The sequence below is a fragment of the Atractosteus spatula genome, chromosome 28, assembly GCF_055471065.1.
Source record: "Atractosteus spatula isolate fAtrSpa1 chromosome 28, fAtrSpa1.hap1, whole genome shotgun sequence".
Lineage (NCBI taxonomy): Eukaryota > Metazoa > Chordata > Actinopteri > Semionotiformes > Lepisosteidae > Atractosteus > Atractosteus spatula.
Window position 1 is genome coordinate 7147166 of NC_142733.1, and position 23972 is coordinate 7171137.

The 23972-nt window shown below is 42.4% G+C and overlaps 1 protein-coding gene across 1 annotated transcript; it reads right to left on the minus strand.

The window, feature by feature from the left end:
- Positions 1-111: 111 nt before the first annotated feature.
- marveld2l (MARVEL domain containing 2-like) lies at positions 112-9639 on the minus strand. The gene is made up of 6 exons (XM_088907427.1): positions 9566-9639; positions 7160-8498; positions 4321-4508; positions 3878-4049; positions 3247-3297; positions 112-2500 (listed from the first exon to the last, which is right to left on the minus strand). The coding sequence occupies exons 2-6, from the start codon at positions 8333-8335 to the stop codon at positions 2387-2389; spliced, it is 1701 nt and encodes a 566-aa protein (XP_088763553.1). The 5' UTR covers positions 8336-8498; positions 9566-9639; the 3' UTR covers positions 112-2386.
- Positions 9640-23972: the final 14333 nt, after the last annotated feature.

Consider the following 23972-nt stretch of genomic DNA (forward strand, 5'->3'; position numbering starts at 1 on the left):
CAGATCAAGTGAAATTCTTCATGACCTGCTTTGTTTTACTAAACCCTGTATTACATCACAGTGACTCGATTATATTCATTACTTTTTTGGAAGATGGACAAAACACGCACGTTCCAAGTATGAAGAATTTAATTATATACAAATACAGTTACAAAGATACATATACAATTTTTGTGTGTGTGCTTCAACAAGCCATACAAAGCATTAAATTCGATTCGTATCAGGCTGGCCTCTTGCATTAAGGGAACAAACAGTAATCTCTCTCTCAAAGCTCAGGGTTAGAATTCTATCTTCCCAAGTTCAGGTTCCAGATTATACTTACAGTGTTCTTTTGTTAAAAATATAAACATTTATATTGGCACCTGAAGAAGGCTCCACGGCCGAAACGTTGTGTTTTCTTTCTTCTCTTTTTCAGCATGGAATAAACCCATTACTTGTTCCTTTGCAGCCTACGCATGCTGACGCAGCTCCCCACCTGAACATTTATATTGACATACTTTTATTTCTTAAAAATGATTCCAATACCTTCCATTCCAGAGCTATGATACAACCAGCTCGATAATTGCTACATTGAGCTCCACCTTTGACTAAATGAAATTGTAAAGAATATCTAGAAGGCTCCCAAAATACCCGTACATTGTCCACTCCTGTGTTTTAGGGCTGTTCTGATTATTTTAAGTGTATTGTGTATGTCTAAAAAACATAACTAGTTATTGTAAAATGTCCCAGTGAATTGCTGATTGAAATGTACTTGTGAAACCAACAGGAACCGGGGCCGTCGAAAGCTGTTTGGAGTGCCTCACTTTCTAAAACTGGGAATGCCAGCTCTAGTGTTCCCCTGTCTCATCTATACCGTATATATATACACACTATATATATACACTATATATATACAGTATATATACTGTATTCAAAAACCAGAGAGGCAGACAGGACTACACACATCCTCTTCAACACAAAATTATACACATTTTTTTCTTTCCTGTGATAAAGCCCTGGAGCAAGGAAAGATCAAGATGATTATTTTCTTATTCCAACTCTAAAAAAAAAACATTCACAGGGCTGAATATGGGCCTCTTGATTCTCCCTCATTTAAGATCCACTTCTGAAAGCAGATCGAAGAAACAAGTTCATAACTTGTTACACCTAACTAATAAAATACTGGACAAGAAAAGTCTTTCAGGTTATGTTGAGCAGCTAGAGCTCTGAAGCAACTTCTATTTTTACTTTTTAGTCAAAGTCAGCCACCATGGGCAGCGGTTTCAACCTGGGGCTCAGCAGCCCATTATAACTACCTCTGAGGAGTGAAACAGGAGTATATACAGTATGTATCTTACAACGAACATAAAATATTTGCACAGGACTGTGATTTGTGTGTAAGTGCATACAAGCATTGACATGCCCACAATGCACATCGTACACATTCCTTTAGTTTAAGGTGCTCATTGTGGTCAGTTTCATTACCATCTTTGACAAACTGTAAGCAGACAAAATCATGGACATCTTTCCCCCTCCAAAATAACTATATACATCAATGTAATTATGTGTGAAAACAGTGATTACAAGTGTTTAACTGTATCTCCAGTAAAGACGTAACAACATCCGCCTAATACCTTATACCTCAGGCAAATTTGATTGACAGCCTAAAATATTGTTCCTTGTTAATTCTCATGTAGAACAAATTGGATTTTGACTGTAGCACAGCACCCCACACCAAGCATCATGTATTAGATCAAAGAAAGCAGTTGGGGGCAGAACTATCTCCACTTTATCGTACCTGGACATATACTTGAAAAAAGCTGTAGAGGTGTCATATTAGATATGGAACTGGCCTGAAAAAGATCCCGTGTGCTTTAACATGGACACAGTGCTGCACAAATGTTTATAGATATCCTGCACTGTTCTACTGTTTTCTCTCAGTGTTTTGTTCTTCTTAACACAGAAACACCGCTCTATGGCATCTCTATTGAAATATGATCATTCTGTTTTTAGAATAACAGCCAATCCAGAGAGGTTTGTATTTTGTTGTACAAAAACTCGCTTTTTTTTAGCTTCATGAGTGTGTATACAGGATGTTAATGATTGGAACACTCAATTACATTAGGTTTGACTGGTAAATGTGATGGGATTGGTTATTATAACACTTTATATTGAATTTATGTTGTTTTGATCAGGTTTTTGGAGATTATCGACGTGAACTGAAGATGGCTAAATAAGATTTGATGAAGATCCTAAAATACATCATTTGTAACTCTGTACTGTGTCTAACACTTCTGTACAGCAGTGGGGATCTCTCTTTAAGCCTGGATCTCTGTGTACTGGTATACAGTATGTCTGTCTTGAGGCTGGTAGGATTTTCTCAGTCTGAACTAATCAGAAATGTATGTCAAATCCGGCCTCCTGCAGTTTTCCGGTCAAACTCCTGGATCCTGCCCTTGATGTGGCTCAACTTTGCCTTCAGGTAGTTACAGCGCTCCTGCTTCTCCAGGAAGGTGGGGTCCTGCAGATGGACAACGGACAGGTGGAGGGATTACACTGGACAGAGTTTAAAATATCTCGCTGCACCCAAGATGTTTTGGCAGCAGGTCTTGAAAAGCCACAATACAGCTTTATAGGCTACCCTTCCAGTGACCCCTTCTCTAACTGCTTAATCCAGTCCAGGATTGAGGGGGTGCTGGACCCATCCCAGCAAGCAATGGGCACAAGGGTGGATCCACTCAGGACAGGACTCTAGTCCATCACAGGATAGACACAGACGCACACACTCACACCAGGGCCAATTTTCCCAAAAGACAATTAACTTACAAGTATGTCTTTAGACAGTGGGGGGGAACACAGGGGGAATATACAAACTCCACACAGATAGCACCCCAGGTCTGGAACTAAACCCCAGGCCCTGTCTGTGAGACAGCAATGCTAACCCTTGCCACACCATAGTGCGTAGCCAACCATCAACTTCAGAAAGCCTAGATGTTTAGAGCAATCCAATCTGGCTACTAAAGTAGCTGCTTTTTAACATGAAGAGGTTTAGAGATCATTTGAAATAAACTAACTTCAGCAGAAAGCAATGTGGGATGAATAAAAAATGGTTTCTCTTGCAGACATTGATCCATTATTATAATTATTATTGGAAACTAGCTATAATCTTGTTTTAGGAGAGAGTTAAATATACAGATAGCTCATCCCACATTGTTGGACCAAGCCTGATCAAAGCAATAAACACCAGTGTCCTTGAGAAGAACTTACATTCTTCTTCAGCCTGTACTTGACCAGCACGCCTTGAATTCTCTGGTGCACCTGCAGAGTGGACAGAAAAGAATCAGTGAAGAAATTAGAATGATCCCTCATTAACACACAGTTTCACTCCTGGACAGAACAGCCTTGAAAGAATTTGGCTGGACTGAACAGCTGGAAGATCTTACTGCATCGGGTTCCTTATCTTTGCTAAGTATGATTAAATTCAGCATTTTTTGTTTTTTAGTTTCTATTTTCAACATTCTTGGTTGTCCAAACTCGTCAACAGCAAAACCCCGGTAACCGTTTAAGCCACTTTCTTGGCGATGTCAGAGGCTAAAAGTCGACAGAAACGAACAGAGAAGTGGGAATGTTTCAGTCTTGAGGCGATTGCCCTCGGGGTTCTGTCGAGAGTGATGGTGGAAACATGGGACTGATATGAACTCAACACACATGCCCTTTAAAACCTGGGAGAGATCTTTGCCTATGCTGACCACAGTGCTCCACTTGTGCTCTGAGGGAGCACCTTGGCCACTTTTGCAGCACAGGAGTCCAGCCCACTTAATATGGACCTCAATTCCTTGCACTTGATGTGCTTTGGAAAAGGGTTCCCCTTATCTGCAAGTGTTGCCCTGTCTCTTACCTCAGGGTTGTCATCATTGGTCAGCAGTTTCCCCATCATGGAGTCCAGCTCCCTGAATTTCTTCATGGTAGCCTGGATCTCACTGTGCAGTTCCTTGTACTCTGGATACTGGTCATTAAAGACAGCCTTGTACTGCTCTCTGTCCTCAAAGGAGCGTATGTCAGGGTATTTCCTTTGGGACAGACACACAGGATATAGACACAGAGGTCACTGGCAGGCAATGAGACAGCTGGTATTCTCAAAGGGTTAGGAAGGAGTGACAGACATGAAATTATTCTGTTCTTGAAGTACAATGTTGATAAAACAGAATGGGATAAATGTAGAGCATGTTAAGTAGATCCTTTAGCATGTAATTCTAAAGACAAACCATATATTTTTTTTAATGCACCTCTGCATCTAACCCCTCCAGTCTGGCCTCGGCTGACTAAAGACTCTGCACTCACATGATGTAATCAGGGATGATGCGTGGTTTGGGGACATATCCTGAAGGTATAGCCCTGTTGAGGGTGCCAGGATCATCTCCGGACTCGGAGAACTGAATCCTCTTCGTGGTCCTCATTGAATGGTTCACTTCATCCTCAAACATGATCTTCTTGGTTTTTGTCGTGACTGTGCTGGCAGAAGCGGACAGCTGGGGACAGAGAGTAGAGGCTGCATCTTTTAAACAGCTTGATCCCGATTCCAGCAATATACAGTACATACACATATACCCACGTAAGACAAACATATATTAGTTTAGATTAATTTGCATGTCTGTGGATATGAATGTGTCTGATTTTAACAAACACAGGAAACTCTAAAAAAGCCAAATAATGCAGTTCCATGGCAAAGACACCCTTGCCACTTTGTGTACATCAATAATATATAATATATAAAAATACGGGAGAGGCATGGTAGTGCAGTGGTTAGAATTGCTGCCTTGCAGCACTGGGGCCCTGGGTTCAATTACAGACCTGGGGTGCTATCTGTCAGGAGATTGTACTCTGTGTCAGTGTGAGTTTCCTCCCACAGTCCAAAGACATACTGGAGGGTTCTGGGAAAAAAATGGCTTCTGGGAAAATCGGCCCTGCTGTACTGGCGTGAGTGTGCGTGTGTGTTCATGTCTGTGTGCCCGCCCTGCCATGGCCTGGCGTCCTCTTCGGGCAGTGTCCAGCCTTGCACCCATTGCTTGCTGGGATAGGCTCCAGCAACCCTGCGACCCTGAATTGGATGAAGTTGTCAGAAACTGGATGGATGGGTACATAAATATATATAAAAAAGCCAGTGTTAAACGAAGATACTCCTCGTGTGAATAACAGCTGACGGTAAAAACTTTGCTACATGATAACAGAAGCCCTGGAATCCGCCGAGCGCCTCCTTCCACAAATTAGGATTGTTTTTTCTAGCACATTAAGCCAAGGACATGATGTATCAGATCATTTAAAACGACTTTCGTCTAACATCCTAATTAATTTCTAGACTCTCCAATGCCAGGTGTTTGCTGCAGGAGAAGCAGTTGGATATATTCCACTGCTATGCAGTAATAGCCTGTGTTGATATGAAGTCTTCCATGCCAGCTGTTTAATTTACACACCTCAGTGTTTCCTCTGTGCTGCTCTGCCATGTAATTGTGAACACAGGACTCCCTGACCGTTACCCACTGCTCTGTCAAGTATCTGTTTCTGCTTCTGGATATCTGGACTTCATTATTTTAAGTCCCTGGTGTATTCGTTGGAGCCATTTTTTGTTTGTTTCAATAATTACTTTTTCCTCCCTTCTTGGTTGGACAATTTATTGCTTTCCTCAAGAGGACAGGACTCTGGAGTAGAAGGAGGGAAACTTGATAAAAGAAAAATAGCGACTGGAATACTGGCAGTGCTGTGACGACAGAGCAGTAAAATTGTAAAAAAAGAGTAAAATTGATCTCACCTCTCAGAGAAGTGAGTTTTTTCTTTTTATGTCCCATAAGATGTGTTAGTGAATGATTACTCTCTGCTCCTGAGTAATAATGGTGTAATTTTGATGTAATCTTTTGTTTGGTGAGTACAAGAAAGTTTTGGCAAATGTCCTGCTCAAATTAATTAAGAATTAAGAATCGCTGAAATCTGAATGCTTAATGGTATATGTAACCATAAAACATTGGTTGTTAATGTTAACATTCCCTTCCGGCAAGACCTTGACCTTATTTTAATAATGAATCTTGAGGGAGAAAAAATGTTTAATTGACAGTAGCAGTAGAATAAAACCCATCCTCTGATTCACAACACCATGTGCAATGTTCCAGTCTGTGAGTAACACTTTTCTCTATTTGTCTTCTCACTCCTATGCCATCTTGACTAAAGAATTAGAATACAACATGGTCTTCAGCTAAACAAATTATACTGAACTTAAAATGCAAGTTCTAAGGTCATTTCCTTACCTCAAGATAAAAACTGTTTACAGTGCCTATTGGGGGGTTGAAATAGTTTAATCTTGTGCTCTATAGGACCCCAGTGAAACTACAAGCATACAGTAGCTGCACCAGTCACTGGTTTGCAAACAAGGACTTGTTTGAATGTCATGAATGCAGCTGACAACAGTAACTGTTTATTTTTCATCATGTCACTTTCAATAACCGCTTTATCCAATTCAGGGTCATGGTGGCCCAGAGCCTATCCCAGGAGGCTTTGGGTATGCAGGATAAACCGTGTGTGGGACACCAGACCACCTCAGGGCAGACACACCAGGGCCAGTTTTACAGAAGATAATTAACCTACCAGTATGTTTTGGGACTGTAGGAGGGAACTGGAGCAGCTGGAGGAAACCCACATGAACGTGAGGAGAACAAACAAACTCCATGCAGAAAGCACCCAAGGACTGAACCCAGAACTAAGCCCAGCTATAAGGCAGCAACGCTAACCACTGCGTCATCGTGCTGCACTCTGTTTATTTTTTGCCTTGAAATCTTTGCCAATGGAACTTTTGTTGTGAGCCCTTTTGTTAAAAGTAGCTATGGTACTCTTACTTTTGGAGAAAAGGCCTAAGTTTGAGAGCACGACTCTAAAGTGAGTGTGCCTGAAAACCTTGGCAAGCCATGAGCACAAATCTAAGATTGACATTTTATAACACTGCATGGACAACATTAAGGCAAAGGCCTTTCGTTTTGTTTTTTGTTAAGGTCTTCTGGTTTATGCTGATGAAAGAAAATGATGTTTATGTCCTTTGGCCTAACCATTGTCCAAATTTATTCAGTACAAGATAGGAAGCTTTTGAAGCACATCAGTAATGGCGAGAGAAGATGGGGAATCCCCAAGCACGACCCACCTGCCTTTCTGAGGCCTCCCTCTCCCTCCGGGTAACTTCATGGCGCCACATCTTGAGGCAGACCAGGAAGCTGATGAGGTACATCAGCATGTTGATGAAGATGAAGGCAGTGGCGGCCATCTGGCCTCCTTCCACCCGGCACAGACTGGACATCATGGGGTTGATGCCGATAGTCATATAGCACAGCCCTCCTCGGTTCAGGTCATTGACGTACACGATTCCCGCTGCCATGTACAGAAGTAACATGGCGATGTTGATAAAAGACTCGGTCAGCGGCCACCAGTGAGAATCCAGGAGAATGGTCCGGTAGTACATGGTTAGCCCCAGGACCAGCAGGATGACCGTCACGATCCAGGCCAGACCAGCCACTGCCAGAACAAAGGGGGTCATGGGTCCATTATAATAGTAACCTGTTCCCCCACTGTATATACCCCCGAATCCAAAGCTGGGGCGTTGATAGCTGTAAAGGTTGTACCACTCGTTGTCTTTCTGGATGTAGGCACACACACAGGCGAACACCATCCCCCCGAAGAGGAGCTGGAGGCCAGCAAGCAGCCTTAGCAAGCCAGGCCAAGACTTCATGTAGGAGTACTTCTTCTGGTACACCTCGAGCTTCTCGGCATAGTACTCCGCAGGGTGGATGCTCGCTCGGTCCGACGCTTCGGAAGGATCTTGGAACGGCGGGCTGGAGTATGCCGTGCTGCTGTCTGTGAAGGGGGGCTTGCGTGAGCTCCCGCTCGATCTCAAAGAGTCCTCTGGCTCTCCGTACCTCCGGCTTAGGAGGGGGCTCAGGGGTGGGCTGACTCGTGTTCCATCAGGGAGGAAGTTCTCCTCCAGCGAATCCTGATCAGGTCTGTCACCCTTCTTCCATTTCTTGAAGAAGTTGCCCCATGATTTGGGGATGAGATTTCTCTTCTTTAGGGGCTTCTTTTCTTCCTGATCCCCTGGGTTGGCTACCTCCCCGACTGGTGGGGTACTGGGGAGAGGGGGGCCCTCACTGGAGTCATCAAACTCATCATCGTCCTGGACCCTCTGTGAAGAATGTTCTGACAGTCTGCTGGGCAGAATCTGTCTTTGCAGAGGAAGAGTTTCATCTAGATCTCCAAGAACATCAACCAGTGGTCTTCTATTCTCAGTCCTGCTCTTGGAATAATACGATCCGTCTACAGAGGTCATAATATGATTGTGTTCCCCTCAAAGAAGGAAGCAGAAAGTCATACATCTAGCAATTTACAGAGCGGTGAGGAACCCATGATAAAGAGATCTTTGAAGGTATTTGTAGATCATCCTAATTCAGTTCGCAGAAACAATGTCTCTGTCTTTAGCTCTTGGGCCCACACTGAAAAACAACATGAGGAATATGATTTGAATATGTTTTCTTGTATTTTGCAATTTTACACTTCTAAAACGCACAGCATAACAACCATCAGTTCATGGCAAAAAATAGCTCTCAATAAAACATGTCAATATTTTAAAAGTCCAACATGATTTTATAAGGAAGACAAAAAGTAGGTGAACTACAGTATATGAGACACCCATTATTATTATTCCACCATCCATTTTCTAACCAATTCAGGGTTGCTGGGGGAACTGGAGCCTATCCCAGCAAGCAGTGGGTGCAAGGCAGGATACACCCTGGACAGGGTGATGGTCCATACAGATGTAAACATGCACACACTCACAACTTGGGACAGTTTTCACCGAAGTCAATTAACCTACCTGTACTGTATATTTTTGGACATTTAGCAGAAACTTACATGAGCACAGGGAGAACATACAAACTTCATGCAGATAGAACCCAGGTATAGAATTAAACCCAGGGCTGAGAATTAGAGCTGAGAATCAGCTAGTTACCGCTGTGAATTGATATTAATATTGGTTTTATTATTTTACTATATATTATTGTTTTATTTATTTTTATGTAGTTCTGCTCAAATTCTGGATGTAAAAGTAAAGCTGTATCAAAGCCACCCAGAAATCACAAAACAACGAATTCTTCACGGATACCGCAGCGACAAAGGTTTGAAGAGCTGAGCGCCAGTCTGGCTCAAAATGCTAGGAATCCACACTAACAACACGGCAAGTGTGCTGTTACCCAGTTACCCAGCTAAGAAATATTTCTATTAATTCTTACTTCTATTTACAGTGGAACCCACTACAAGAACTGCAAAACCTTTTTTCTCCCTGGTTTACATTCCTGCTTGATGCGGAAGAAACGAGAGCTTGTACCGAAGTCTGTAAGAGCGGCCAGGAACAAACAGAGTAAAAAAATCCACAGCGCACATGCTTAAAAATCAGCTCTCTTGGTTTTACAGAAAAGAAACAAGCCTCCCTTCTCCTGCAGTGAGTTAATAGCAGCAACAAAGTGGCTCAGATTTAAAAAATAAATAGGATTATGTACTTTACCTTACTGTTGCGGCCGAACAGGACCCTCAGACTGTTATCTGACTGGCAGTGGGCAGTGTTAAAATGGCCTCTCCCTAACAGGCCCCAGCTGCCTCTTCAGGTGACGCAGGGGCCTTATCACAGGGAGCTGAAAAAGAACTTGCAGTTTAAACATTAAACCCTGTACACTCTACCAGTCACCAACACACACACACAGCAGGCTGGAGCAGAACAGCTCAGTTTGGCTCTTGGCAGCTAAGATCCTGTATAGCTTGCATGAGCAAGAACCCATCTAGTCCTTTTCCACCATGTTATCTATGCGTTATAAGAGAAAAGGAGCGACGTTCATGGTAGATTGTATTATTTAACAGGTGGCCTTGCATCTGACAGAGAAGAGCTGGACACAGGCGTGGGAGATTCCCGAGTTCCTGAACAACCATTGAAATGGACACTGACAAAGCACACAACAGCAACGTCTAAATAATGAAACTATATAGACTACAGGTTTGGCAAAGCCTTATTGAGAACACTTTTATTTCTTCACTGGGAATATAAGGTGATTATAAAGTGTGCTGGCTTGTCTAGACAAGACCATTGTTAAAGCTGGGAACTGTGGGGGGCACACACAGAAATGGCACAATGGAACATGCTTTCATGGTTGCCGGTACACTCCACAGGATGGTACAGTTGTACCCATCTTGATTGGCACAGGAACTGGTACAGAGTGCCGTGAACCTCTTCAGTATCCAGTGCAATTGTGATACTTTTTGTACTTCCTTGCAAGTGTTCCTTTATTTGTTGCCCAGTGTACCACTGGTCTACTATAATTTGAATAGCACAGGCTGTTTTTTTTTGTCTCTCAACACTGTCTTTGTCTTTCACACGATGATCATGATCATGATGACCAGTCTCATGATGGGTTAGAATGTTAGAAGAATGTGCTAGTATTTTTTCTTGCTTGAATTATTTTCCTGGTTATATTTACATAATGCATATTTAGCAAGAATGTAAAAACTTTAAAAACATACCAGACAGACAAGTATTATAACACAGAGAAGGACATAACAGGCCAAGACAAAAGTCTTGACAGGACAAACGTAAAAGGCTTTAAAAGGAGAAACTGGAACTCATTTTACGTGCAATACGATTTCTTAAGAGAAAATATTTTCTCCATCTGGCCAGGAGAGGGCAGTAACCACCCGTGTTAATTAGACCAGGGAGTGCACAGCTTGTTTCTGTACAGAGCATTTCAGCACAGTCATCTTATTCCACCCAGCACAGTAATGTGTGAAACAACTGCTTGTATTTGCTTTGCTCTAATTTTCAAAAAGATCACCTAAGAAAACAGTTGGACCTTATTCTACCGTCATATGGGTTATTTCTTCTGTCACAGGCAAAGTAATCTTTGTAAACATGGAGAATTGTATTTTTAAGAAATATGTATTACATTATGCTTTTCCTGTACACCCCCAATAGTTTGACATGCATATTGTTATTATCAATATGGATGGACATATTAAATTGTTTTATGAGATTGCAGTAGAATGTTTAAGAGTGCAATCCTTTCAGACTAATTGTCCTACTTCAGTTAAATATTCTATAATCGATCCAAGTCTGTTTTGTATTAATGCATTGTTAAATGCATTTGAATGCTATCTTACACTGACACCAACAGAGTTTGGGTCAATTTTGAACTGAGCTGAAACAGCCATGTTGGGTTAATCTGACAAACCAAAATGCACCATGAATCCAACATCTGCCTCAGGCTTTCTTGTTATAGTAGCCACCCCAAATCAACATACCAAGTTACCAGAACAATCAAAACCATTTAAAAATATGATAATAAAATGGACCCACATGCTCTTATGTACAAAAAGAAAAATGTTCACACATTTTCCTCTTTAAACAAGGCCCAGCAGAGTATATAAAATCCTTCACTGCACTCCAAGCTCCCTGCTGCCTGGAGTTCCTTCTGTGCCAGGTGTCTTAGTCATGACATGGCTCTGTCCATCCTGAGACAGCTCCTCTCTCTCTCCCAGTCCCTGATCCTCAATGAACAACAGTGCAGCTCTGTAAGTTTGCCACCTTCCCTTTACTGGCAGCCCCAAAGCTGTTGGTGCATTCTGACAAACATTCCAATTCAGCTAATGAATCTAGGGCTGAGCGTGTCAGGAAACTCTCAGTCATAATCATTACTTTCTTGTGCTAGCTTTTAAAAACTAAGGAATAGACTAGGAGACTAGTAGCTATAGATGGTATTCACTGTCTTTCTTTGAGTCCAAACTAACCTGTTTTTTTCCCCAGTTTGCTTTAGCCAGATGTTGAAATTCATCTGGGACTATTCTGATCATTCTTCTATAGCCAATTTCTTTCTTGAGATCTGTAAAGCAAACCTGAAAATCCACTGTAGATGGAGTCACCATCGAGAATTATTCGGCTTCTGCATTATCGCTCTTGATTTGAATTCTGCACATCCTGCATTCTGCTGGCCTTATTTCTTTACTGCTAATACCATATTCTCTAAACAAGGCTGTTCATGAATCAACATGAGACTCTAAGCAGGCCCTTCTGATAAAATACTTCTATTAAAATAATACCTGTAATAATTTATATATGTGATGTAGTTAGCATTTAGAAAAAGAAATAAAAAATATCCTCAATGGGTTCACTAACATCAAAGCTGAAACATGATAAAAGCTACCTTGGAAAATCAGAAACACAAGATCCAGGAATTTTCACCAAGTAGTTAGGCTTAGTACAATATAAAATAAAAATGGACAAGAAATATTAAACTCTCCCACTGCAGGCAAGTCCATTTAAAGAGTGTCTGCCAGTTTCTGAGCAGACAGGCTGCCTCATACACATCTGAAGAGCCTCCCAGGTAGAAGAGCTCCAGCTGTTTTTCTCTAAGGGCTGGAGGATTGTGATTCCGGAAAACAGGACACCTGTCTCGAAATGAGTCAGGGTTACTAGAGCGATCTCACAATTGCACCGTGTCAGCTGATGAAGACACTAATTTTGAATGTTTCATTCCATTTCCGTCACCCTCTCGAGGCAAGCGAGTGATCGATTTTCAGAGGAAGCCTTAAAAGGCTTTGCCTGGAGACTCATCAGCCTCCGTGACAGGAATCAGAAAGAGAGAGCAGGATGCTCTGTCAGGTAACAGCCCCTAGATGGGTTAACATTTCTTCCTTCAAACCCACCCTCTGAATGTTATGGAGCGCATCGTGATTTTCTGCATGCTTGTTTATTGGGGTGGCACAGTTGCGCACTGGTTAGCATTGTGACCTCTCAACACTGGGGCCCGGGTTCAATTGCTAGAGTGCCATCTGTGTGGAGTTTGTATGTTGATCTGTGTATGCATGGGTTACCACCAGGTGGTATCAACCAGAAGGTGCTCGGTTCAGAAAGCAACAACCTTTATAAACCGAAACACATCTAGCTCCTAACAGCAACCATGAGAAAACATAAGCAACAAAGATGTGGTTACAGGCTCTGGAGATCTCTCATCACCAGAGGAAGGGGGGAGGAAGAGAATTGGGCCCAGAGTTGAAGCCTGAAAGAGGTGTATCACTCTTCACAGCACAAAGATGCCAGCTGAGGCTCTCCAATTACAATAATTGATGCAGTCACACATTTAGACATTTTCTGTCCACGGTATTGAGCCAATAGCAAATTGATAGGAGGACTCAAAAACTCCTTTCTTCAGCATTTCGCTGCCAGCTACTCTTCCTGCTGCATTCTAATGATAGCTGTAAAAAAATAATTAAATCTGTCTTGAACGCACCAGGAGGAAAGCAGCAGAGATGCAAGCTTGCAGAGGTATACTAAACGCAAATTGCCCAAGGGAACAGTCATATATAAGCACTCTTATATAATTTATTTTGGACCTAAGTAGTATGAACTATAAAATTTAAATACATGTCATTGATTATTGCTATGATTATAATCATACTTACATACACGTATAAGTATGCATATGGTAGATGTAATTCATGAAAGCATCTCAATTAGAACTCACATTTTTATTTTTATCCCTTCTCTATTGGCTCAATCTAAGTGTACACCATCATTGTCCTACTCGGAATTTTCCTAAACTGAGACAAATGTATGAAATGTCTTGGTGCCTTTTAAGGTTAAGTGACCTTTTTGTTCAGTTAAAAACAAATAGGCTACAAGACACACTGCTCAGCAGCTCAGGGCGTAAGCATAAATGTACGAGACCAGTGACTAGCGGTAAAACTCTCAAAACAATTACATTTTGCTGCTGTCACAGCGACGCAGAACAGCTTATTTAAGGTGCGGAAGAGAGGATGACTTTTTCCCCAAAACGGAACGAAGCTATTCATCAGTACCGTGCATACTCTTATCTTCTCCTCAATGGCTTATTTTGAATGGAAACGTGGAGGCAAAGAGCAAGCAATGAGGAGACTGACACCTGAATGCGAATGAGCAGCCGAAACGCTGCGTTTCTTCTTCCGACTTTCGAACGCGGATTTAAACTTCACGTGTACCTTTGCGGCCCAGGCGCCGTGACGCAGCTCCCCGCTCACGTAAATTGTCAAGACTGTGCTGCACCAGAAGAGGGCCAGCTCTGGCCGTCTCATAGTGAGCTGCAGACCGGGAGGCCAATCGGGTTCCGAGGTGTGGTGATGCTCAAGTACGTCGTTAGGAGGTTAATTGATTGGAAAATGTTGAACGCCTTTGCAGGACACTTGACTAAATGAACGCTGTCGGACTTTTAGCCCGTTTTTTCAACAGTCATCAACATCCATTCCCTTAATCGCACGCTTTGCCCGTATTTTGCTCGGATTTTCAAAGTACCGCCTTTTAAGACAGTTGAATTCTGATTTGCATACTTGCGTCGGGGATGCTTGGCAATTAATCGGGTGTGGGCATCGAGAAAAGGCCAGTCCGTGTTAATTTCAATCAATCAAGCAATCAAACCTTTCTTTCAGTCGGAGAGAGTCTCGCACTTGGGCCCCAGCTTAATCGGGCCAATGACAGCCTCGCCTTTGTCACAGGAGGCACGGGAGTAATTTAATAAATCCCTGTCATCGTCTCCCACAATTACCTTTCAATGATTAAACAGGGAGCCTTGTTTACACGTGTAAACAGAGACGGGCCCCCAGCTGCCACTGTTTCTCTGGGAGCTGACGCCAGAGCAGCCAGACACTGGCACTAACCAGGCAGCCGGTCTTAAACCTCAGACAGCTACAGTCGGTGTTGAAACAGTGTGGAGAGAGATTGTCTCCCCTTGCAAACATCAACTTGGTTTTTTATCATCACTTGGATGTAGGTGGAGGCTAGAAGGATAAAATGTATCTGGTACAACAGCAGGCACCAGGCAGAGGAGGCACAAGCACAGTGGTATGTAGTAGCCAGCCTCCAGGAATCCTGCCAGGAGTGACACAGAACTCTATCCAGATGGCATGTAGGTGCAGGTGTGCCGTGAGAAGTCTGGAGATCTTTATTGTGTTTAGAGGCTATCACTTTAAAATACCGTGGCTCTGAATTAAAAAAAAAATGATTCTGCTTGTGAGTATAGTGTAGTGAGTAGCTGTCACTTTGCTCCAAACTTGTAATTGGTGATGCCCTGGTGTTGCACAAGGGATCACACCGAGGGTCACTGCTGCGGTGAGTCACTGCCTGCTCACCTGCGTCACTCTGATTGCCGAGGGAGTAAGAAGTGGGTCAGTGAAAAGGGAATATCCTTGGTAAGACGTTCCACAGTGATGCACTACCCAGCTAGAGGAGGTCTCGGATTCGCCAGTCCCTGCGCTACACCAGCTTGCCTGCCCGACTGCTGTCGCTTGTGAGGGCTTAGATCATCTACCCTACTCACCGTGCACAATCAGAACTGGACATGGAAAGCAAAGTAGACAATTACCAGTGTTTCCCCCTGGCCTTTACCAGCCATGGCCTCCTGATAACCCCCATCTCTGAACTGGCTTCATCACTCTGCTCTCCTCCCCACTGAGAGCTGGTGTGTGGGCAGCGGACTGGTGCACACTGGCTGCCGTCATATCATCCAGGTAGGGGCTACACACTGGTGGTGGTGGAGGGGATCCCCATTACCTGTAAAGCACTTTGAGCGGAGTGTCCAGAAAAGCGCTATATTAATGTAAGGAATTATTATTAAGGTAAAAAGCTGCAGATAAGAGTGGTGTGACTCGGCAGGGAAGGGGTTAAGCTCTGTTTTTGACCCTGGGCTCATAGAGCCCACCTGACTGCTCAAATCGAGTGGGTTAAATTGTCAAGAAAATGATCTGGTTTCGAACTCTTAAGTAACACACACCAAAAATGTGAGTGACTGCAGGATCGATTTCTGCTCTCCCAGGCCTTACTGGGATTAAAAAGGCCGCTAGAACAGAAATCTAACAATTTAACGAAGAAAAAATTTAACCAAGTAGGGGATTTTGCTCATTTTGAAACATATTTGTTTCCTTCTCTTGAACAATTGATGGCAGCATGAGGAATTTAAACTGCAGTTTAGGGAAAACCAGAGGTATACGCCACCCAGGAAAAAGTGATGGGCTGCTTTTCTGGCTCATACGATCAGTCAGTTTAAACATGTCTGCTGCCTATTAATGTAATTAGGACAGACTGGTGAGCTTGATCAAAATAACAGTGAAAAATAATGTTTGATTGTCGGGCAACATCTTTGAAACGGAAATGCAACACCACTATAGATTGATAAACTCTAAAGGTCTCTAACATACTGTACATGGCAAATACTCTTCTCGAACAAAATAATAGCCTTAAATTGTGACACGTGTTTACATGTGACATGTCAGGGTATTCGGCATTATCTCAGACACAACCAGACCTTTGTCACGTTTTTCAAGCAGTGTAACTACTGTGTTGAAAAATCTTAAATCTTAAAGCACCTGTTTAGAAAAATGAAATGATTGTTTACTGAAAACAACATGGTGTTTTTCTTATAGCTATTATGCTGTAACAAAAAAGTATAACATCTAGCTATACAGTCGTTCTTTACTGGCTCAGTGTGTGTATATTTTCTTTTCACTTGGCAAAATAATTTGGGGAACATTTCTCTGTTAAATGGATTTTGAGTGTGTAATGTCCATAAGCATTGGGCAGTGCAAACAGTAGCAGCCCAAAAGGTTTTTTTATTTTGAAATATAAGCTGATGTCTGAATCCATAGTCCTGTCCGGTTCATTAGTCTGATGGCAGTGTTGTGGTAATTACCAGTAGATCGCTCCCTGAACTGGCTCCTAATAATTTTCAAACACCTCCTAAAGCTCAGCTTCTCTCAGGGTGGGTACATTTAATTGACTTGGAAGACGCTGAAAAACCGCCTCTGTGCCTTTATGTAGACAGTCTTAAAGGACAGGCCCACAGACAGGAGAGTTCCCTGACTGTGAGTCTACAAAGCTTGGGTGGTTGACCTCCTCACAGTGGATTCCCTTTCTTGTTTGTAAATGTTAGGCTTCAAAGGCAGCTCAGGGTTTTGAAAGAGACCAGTTATGGCACTACAGAGAGGCACCCCCTTCACCGTCTGCCGAAGCACTGACAAACCACGCCAAGTAAACAACCTCCCTTTAACCCCAGAGAGAGGCTTCGGCCTCTGTCTTAGCGCTGGAGAAACTCTTATTCCCCTTTGACGGGGCCTTCAATCTCTCGGTGGGTCATGAGTGTACGGAGCTAGCCAAGGAAACATCTGTGGAATACATTGTTTTACTGCAGCATACTCTTTAAAAAAACATTGCCCATGTTGATGCCTGCCATTATTTAAATGTGTTCATTAAGAACACTAAAATGTTTATGGTACACAGAGACTAGCTTTATTATGACATTTTTCACTGGTTTTATGTCCTGACACTAAACCACCTGACAGTCCAAAATTTCACAATGTATTACAGAATTGTCCTATTTTAATGGCTTAATGGGTGCAGTACCAGACTTGCCTCGTGCTAAAAAGTAGCTGGCCGTGAGTATAAGTCCTCAAAACCCTGTCCTTGAGCTAACATAAGAGGTAAAATATTTGGGCAAACAAATCTGGCCCCAAACCTATTTTTAACTAACAAGGAGCACTGTGAATGATCACATTTAACTTTTGGTGGAAAGCTTTCGGGATGGTATGTATTTAAAACCTTGTCGTTCACCCAGGAATCTTTGATGTCAGTCCACTCAATACTGTACATGTGTTTGTACCAGCTGGCCTGTTCGCATGGATACATCCTTCTTGGGGAATATCCTTTCTGGTTGACAGTTGGCAGGAGCTCTGAGAATCAGGGAAGGAGCAGTACTTGATCACTGGAAAGACACGGGCAGAAGAGGATTTTTGGATGGGGAGTTTTCCTTGTTCCCTAGGTCAAGAGACAGAGCGTGGCACTCTCATCCTTTTACAGCCTTTTCAGTCAAAATGCACCATGGATCCCCTTTGATATCTATCAGCAACATGAGCTTTGATCGCTCCAAATTCAATCAAGTCTCCACTCAGGCCCTAATTTGCCCGAACCCCTTTGCCACCATGGATATATTACAATAATAAGCATTTTAGAGCAATATCCGGCCCATGAAAGCAAAGTCTAATGTCTGAATTTGAATTTTATTAGAGAGAAATAAAGCTCTCTGCTCCTGACTTGCTCCTCAGCATTAATGGCATTTTGAGAGCAAGGAAAATGATTCCAAACTACCCTCTCCGTGCTATAATTGAGTTCAGGCACTTGACTCCTCTCACAAGAAAAGAGAAAGCCCTTTTTTCTCCAATGTGCTACATCTTGGCTTCTTTGAAGCACCACTTTTTTTTTTTACCATGGTTGCATTGGTTCCTGCTAGCAATTATTTTTTCTATTGCTCGTTCTCAACAAAGTTTTGGCCTCCTAGGAAAATATTCACCCTTTCATCTTCACTTTTTTATAGATTTACTAAATGAGGCAGCATGGTGTCATGGTGAAGAATGCTGCAGCATTTCTGTCTGGGAAGCCTTGTGTGTGGAGTTTGCATGTACACCCGGATTTTGTCCAGGTTTTCTCCTACCTGCCAGAGATATGCTAATTAGGTTTATTGGCATTTCTAAACTGTTCTTGTGTGTCTGTGTTCTACAACTGGGATCCCACTTTGTTCTTTATCCTTCTGGGATAGGCTCTGGAATGCTGGAAAGTAGCATTAAATTGACAAAGATAAGGTAATTTTATAATAACAATAATAATTGTATAATAACAATAATAGCGATGACCAAAATGACCTCCAATAGTGTGGTACTGTATTTTGTTAGATATAAGGAAATCAAGCACTTGGCTATGGCAGGAATCTGATATTTGATTAAGATGGCCTTTCATATTTTCAACTCAGTTTTTCAGAAATTCAGAATTTCAAAAGGAAAATGCAACACATTCATTTGTTTGTAGAGAGCTATGATCTAAGAGCACAGTTGTGGGTGGCCTTGTTGATCATTTTAACTACAATACAACAAATTAGTCTTGAAAATATAGTGTCCAAATGTAAAATGTCAAAAATAGCAAAAACGGAAAACTGCCCCAGCTGAATGTACTGAACCTACATAGACAGAGAATGATTATTTATTGATGTGCAGACCATTTTACAAGCATATATGTATTTGCAACGGTTGTATCAAATCCATTTGGAAGATTACTGGGCTAGGAAAAACAAGAAAAGTGCTTATAGAGCAAAGTGCATAGTTTTCCTATTTTTCTCTGTATAAAATATTTAATGGTGTTCATCGGGCTTTGCTAGAATGCTCTTGTCTGACGATGTTTGGACAAACAGTGGCTTTTGCACAGATATGAAAAAAGCATCCTTTTTAAATATTGATTAAGCAGCTTTTGAAATGACTCACCCTTATTAGTCTTCTTATTCACGGAGTGCTACAGTATATCGCAGTTTGCGTAGATTGAGGAATGTACTCTAAAGATAGAAAAGCACTGTGTGCCAAGTCATTGGCATGGTGGACACACTGCTTTGTAAGCTCAGGTTTATTGAGGTCTGTAGCTATAGTCAGCAATTTCACAGCAAAACAGGAATACCGCCCTGAGACCAGACTATAAATCCTCTTTAGAGGCTATAAAAACCAGAAGGTTGGAAACAAATCGAGGAACCTTTCAAAGTGTCCAAGTCTTTACCTTTTCAAAACAACCTATTGCTTTTATCATGGGGTTGGTTGATGTGATCTGTTCACCTGAGTCTACAAATGCCAAATTTAAGAAATGGACTAAGGAGTGCATTCTTGCAATAGGATAGGGGGGTCATACCTTTTAACCTCCCCAGTTAAAGTCTAGAGTGCATGGAAGGACAATCCATGGTTAATAAACCAACAGAACAATAGAACAGTTCTTTGCACTCTTGGGGGGATATTCAAGGAGTTGGTGGAGTTTGTCAATCAGGTCTACCAATGTTTTATGAGCCTGGAAAAGGCAGACGATCCCCAGATGTCTTATGGGAGATGCTATGGGAGTAAAGCCTCTGGTGCTGCTTCTTCCTTCAATCTTCTCCCTGTGTTCTGGAAGTGGTTGCATCCTTATTCGTGGTCAAGACTTTGCACTCTGCTGAGGGTGCCTGCTCCCTGCTCCCACTATTCTTGTCTCACTTGATCTCCAATGCTCATATAAGCGTCTGGCTACTAAGTGTGAAGTATCAGGGTTGAGTGTTCATGAGTCCCCTGGAGTTGACTGGAACAGCAACTGGTGGATGTGAGGTAGGCTGCTGGACTGGTATAGCCAGCAGTGTTGTGGACCCTGCGCTGGTCTGTCTATTGTGGTGAAGCAGGAGTTGTGTTCTCCGATGAAGCCCTCAGTCTGCAGATTGATCTTCATTCTTTTCCTCACCAATGGCTCACCAAATAAATCTGCAGAAATGAGCTTTCTTCACAGAGCTGTGGGGTTTAATCTCAATGATAAGGTGAAAAGCTAAGTTATATGGGAGATCATTGGAGTAGAGATGATACTTCTCTGGATTGAAAGGAATCTCTGTGGTGGCTTATTAATGGATTGTTTTGGACTTACAGTACCTTTCAGAATTCATTTTCTTGCAATTATGCATTTTCTTCTGGAAAACTGGAAAAACATATTTTCTTCTGGGAGAGCTCTTAAGATGAATGACATCCCTCTATTTGTAAGTAGTTCAATTAACCTTTCTTCAAACCAACATTTTTTTTTATTTCTGAAGCATTCATAAGTGTTAATAAGTACTACAGCATGTTCAGTTTTTTTTTTTGTCCTTCAACTCTAAGCGACACTTCAAATTGCAGGGTAGCATTGTGGGAAACCCTTGCAAGTCCTCCTAGGAACCAGAGTTCACAGACCGGTCAGCCAGGTGGAGGATGAAAGCACAGAAGCACACCGGCACAGTGGGATTGCGGGAAACTGGCGCTGGTACAGCCATTTCCTGGTTTCCTGAAACACACAGGCTTTCCTCTCCTACACGTTTGAAGCACCTGATTTGCTGTGCACCCCCAACCCTTGAACATCCGATGTTTCTTAATTCCTGTGGTGTCGCTGTCTCTCTCTCTCTGGGGAGCAGAGCCTCCTCTCTCAGCCTCAGCGATCTCTGTATTACTTGGATCAGTGGACTACATTCCTCTACCCCCGTACACACTGCTGCCTGCAGTGTGAAGCCAGCAAAGAGAGAGCTGAGGAAAGCCCCTTGCATGTCTGTCATTCTTCTTTCTCTCCCTCTAGGCCCCCCCCCACCTCCTATCGCGTTTCCTCAAGTTCTCTCGCTCACTCGCTGTTGGGATTCCAGACACTTGCTCTGCTTTTCTCTCCTCCCCTCTCTCCCTGTCCCTGTGGGCTGTTAAAAATGGGGTTTTCTCGTGAAGGCCTGGGGCTCTCCATCAATGCTGTGCCACACAAACCTCATTTCTGCATGACGGAGCACAACTATTACATTCATCTTTTACTCTCTGTGCAAACCACCCCCCCTCCCCCAAAACCCCACATCCTCTACAGTGTAGAAATAGCTGATGGATGTCCCTTCCTCTCCCTCTCCCTCTGTCCCTTTCTGTTCTTTTCTGGTTCTGTGTGCTGGAGGGATGCGAGCAGTGTGCTTCTGCAGCAGAGCGCGGTGGCCATCTGCTTGCGGGCTGTGCCAGTTGCACGGTTATTGATGGCAGCTGGGAGTCAGCGCTGGCACTGCCAGATGCCCAAGCACTCATAAAGGTGCCAATGCAAATGCAACAGCACTTGGGGACCCCACGGCTCTCTCAGTCCAAAACCATCAGAGGTTAAAAAGTCTCCACTGCTCAAAGTCAGGATTCACTTACCACTGAGTGTTTTGACAATCAATTACTTATAAACACCGTCTTTGCAGGGGTGGTTTTTTTTATTCCTCCACAGTGTATTTGCATACTGTATACTCCGTTGCACTACTCTCCCAGAATGCTTTTCTTCGGCGTTTAGGCTCACCCCACCACATATGGGTACCGAATGCTCGGGATCATCGTTGTTAATGATCAGACGACAAGAAAGCAGCGCTACCATTTTCCATTCATTACAGTTCTTTTTTATTCCAGTGCTACTAGATATGCATGGCGTGGCAGTGCATATAAAACAGTAATTATACATTTCATTTGTTTTCCTGTTAAAAAAATTATAAATCATCTGATGTCACTACTGAGAAATAATATCGTCTAATAGATACATACTTGCATCTTTTTGTTTTATTTATTATTATAGTATTATTTTTTACATTACGGTGACTTTTGGCTATTACAGGAGAAAATGGATTCTGTTGTAAGAATCTAAATGCTGGGGCAAAGCTGGGGGTGGGGCGGGAGGTACACAAATTGAGCCATATGTGGGCTCTGTTTGGGGAGTTAAAAAGGGATTGGGGGTGACACCCTAAGTGTTGTCGTGGGGCTTTTGAAACTCTGACATATCGCAAAGGTGGGGGTTGAGTGTTTGTGATGGGGAGTTTACTCAGCTCTGATCGGCTTTTACTCTCCTGTAGACACATCTGCCCTGTGAAACCCTCACTGAGGGCATACTCACAGAGTCCTCTGGCCACTGCCACAGGACCTTTCCTGCAATGTGAAAATGTACGCAGTTACCATTTCAAACTCCCACAGCACACATCTCATCTTGCACAAGAGCTCTCTGCTTGCCGATGGCTTTCAGCTGCCTCTGAAACTCAGCTTTTTTGCACGTGTTTGGAAACAAATCCCTCCTTTCTCGTTGAAGAGAAAAAAACATTATCCTATCAATTATGGATGTCATAGAAGGTTTTGTACTTTTTTGTTTCATCAATGAGAAAAATGAACGCAGATCTTGTCGTGGACTATAAAATTCTGTCCGGTTTGAACAATTTAAGGGATCCAAAATGGTCACATTGGTGATAATCTTCCGTCTTATTCAGTATGGACATCCACAGATCTCAGCTACCAAAAAGCCAGGTTTCATTTCCCGGGTCAATTTATACAAATCTCCACGTGGCCACGATGTTCCACATTCACCAACTTGACACTCAGTGGAGTAGGAAAGGAGGCTATTTGTATAGTTTGTTAGTTTGGATTATGGAATCTATAGCCTTTTTGCTAACTGCAGAGTCCACCAGATCTAAACTGATGTCATATTAACCAAAAATGTTATCTGAATTCTAAAGATTTCAGACCCAAGCTTAGAAATGGTATTGGAAGCAATGTTTCATATGTCAGCTCATAACTGAAGCCTTTTCCAATCATATGATAAAGTTCTGCCTTTAAAATGGTATACAGTATACAGTTCAAAGGTTTAATGTTATGCACTCTGGCCAGATCAGTCACTGTGCACTTTTAAGTGTAGGCACATATGAGTGTGCGTGTTTAGTATAGATAGAGGACCAAAGTCATTGCTATGCTGTATCTCTAGTGATGGAACATCCTGCCCAAAATGGCTACACTTACTGTCCAGATAAAAAGAATGTCAAAGCTGCTCTAGCTCCAGCATAGACCTTTCTGTGAAGGAATAATGTGGTTAGACACAGAATGACAGCTGATCTTTTTTAACATGTTACGCACCAAGGGTGCAAACATAAAAGCAAGACTGTTTGTTCTGCCCATCTTGTGAATGTAGTCCCATACTTTCCTGTTTCCTGAAAGCAACTTTAGAATTTCAGTATCTTATTTGCTACTGAGACCTGTTTGTTTAGAAATGGTGGTAAGGTACCTTTATATAATGGCTACTGCATCTTCCAAGTACATTTTTAATTACAATATATAGACTTCAAATGTTTGCAATAATTTGTCTCTCTTCAGTGTTGTAATTTGTTTGGTATGGGCCCGCTGGATTTAGAAGTAAATAGTTAGCATCATTTCCTGCAGGAGAGTTTTAATGGGTTACTTATCATCTGTCTCTCAATAGAGGATCACAATAATCAGTTTAGGACCATTCCGTTGTGAATGAAAGAAAAAAAAATGGCTTTTAAAAGAGCATCATCGTCAAAGGAGGTAAAGGCATGAGTTCAACC

Bases quoted from the DNA above. Each gene is read 5' to 3' on its own strand.
- marveld2l (XM_088907427.1), bottom strand. From the start codon at position 8,335: ATGACCTCTGTAGACGGATCGTATTATTCCAAGAGCAGGACTGAGAAT. The intron at 4,050-4,320 runs GTGAGTGCAGAG...TCTGTCCCAAAG, and splicing joins ATCATCCCTGATTACATCAT to GAAATACCCTGACATACGCT. The intron at 2,501-3,246 runs GTAAGTTCTTCT...GTCCATCTGCAG, and splicing joins AGTACAGGCTGAAGAAGAAT to GACCCCACCTTCCTGGAGAA.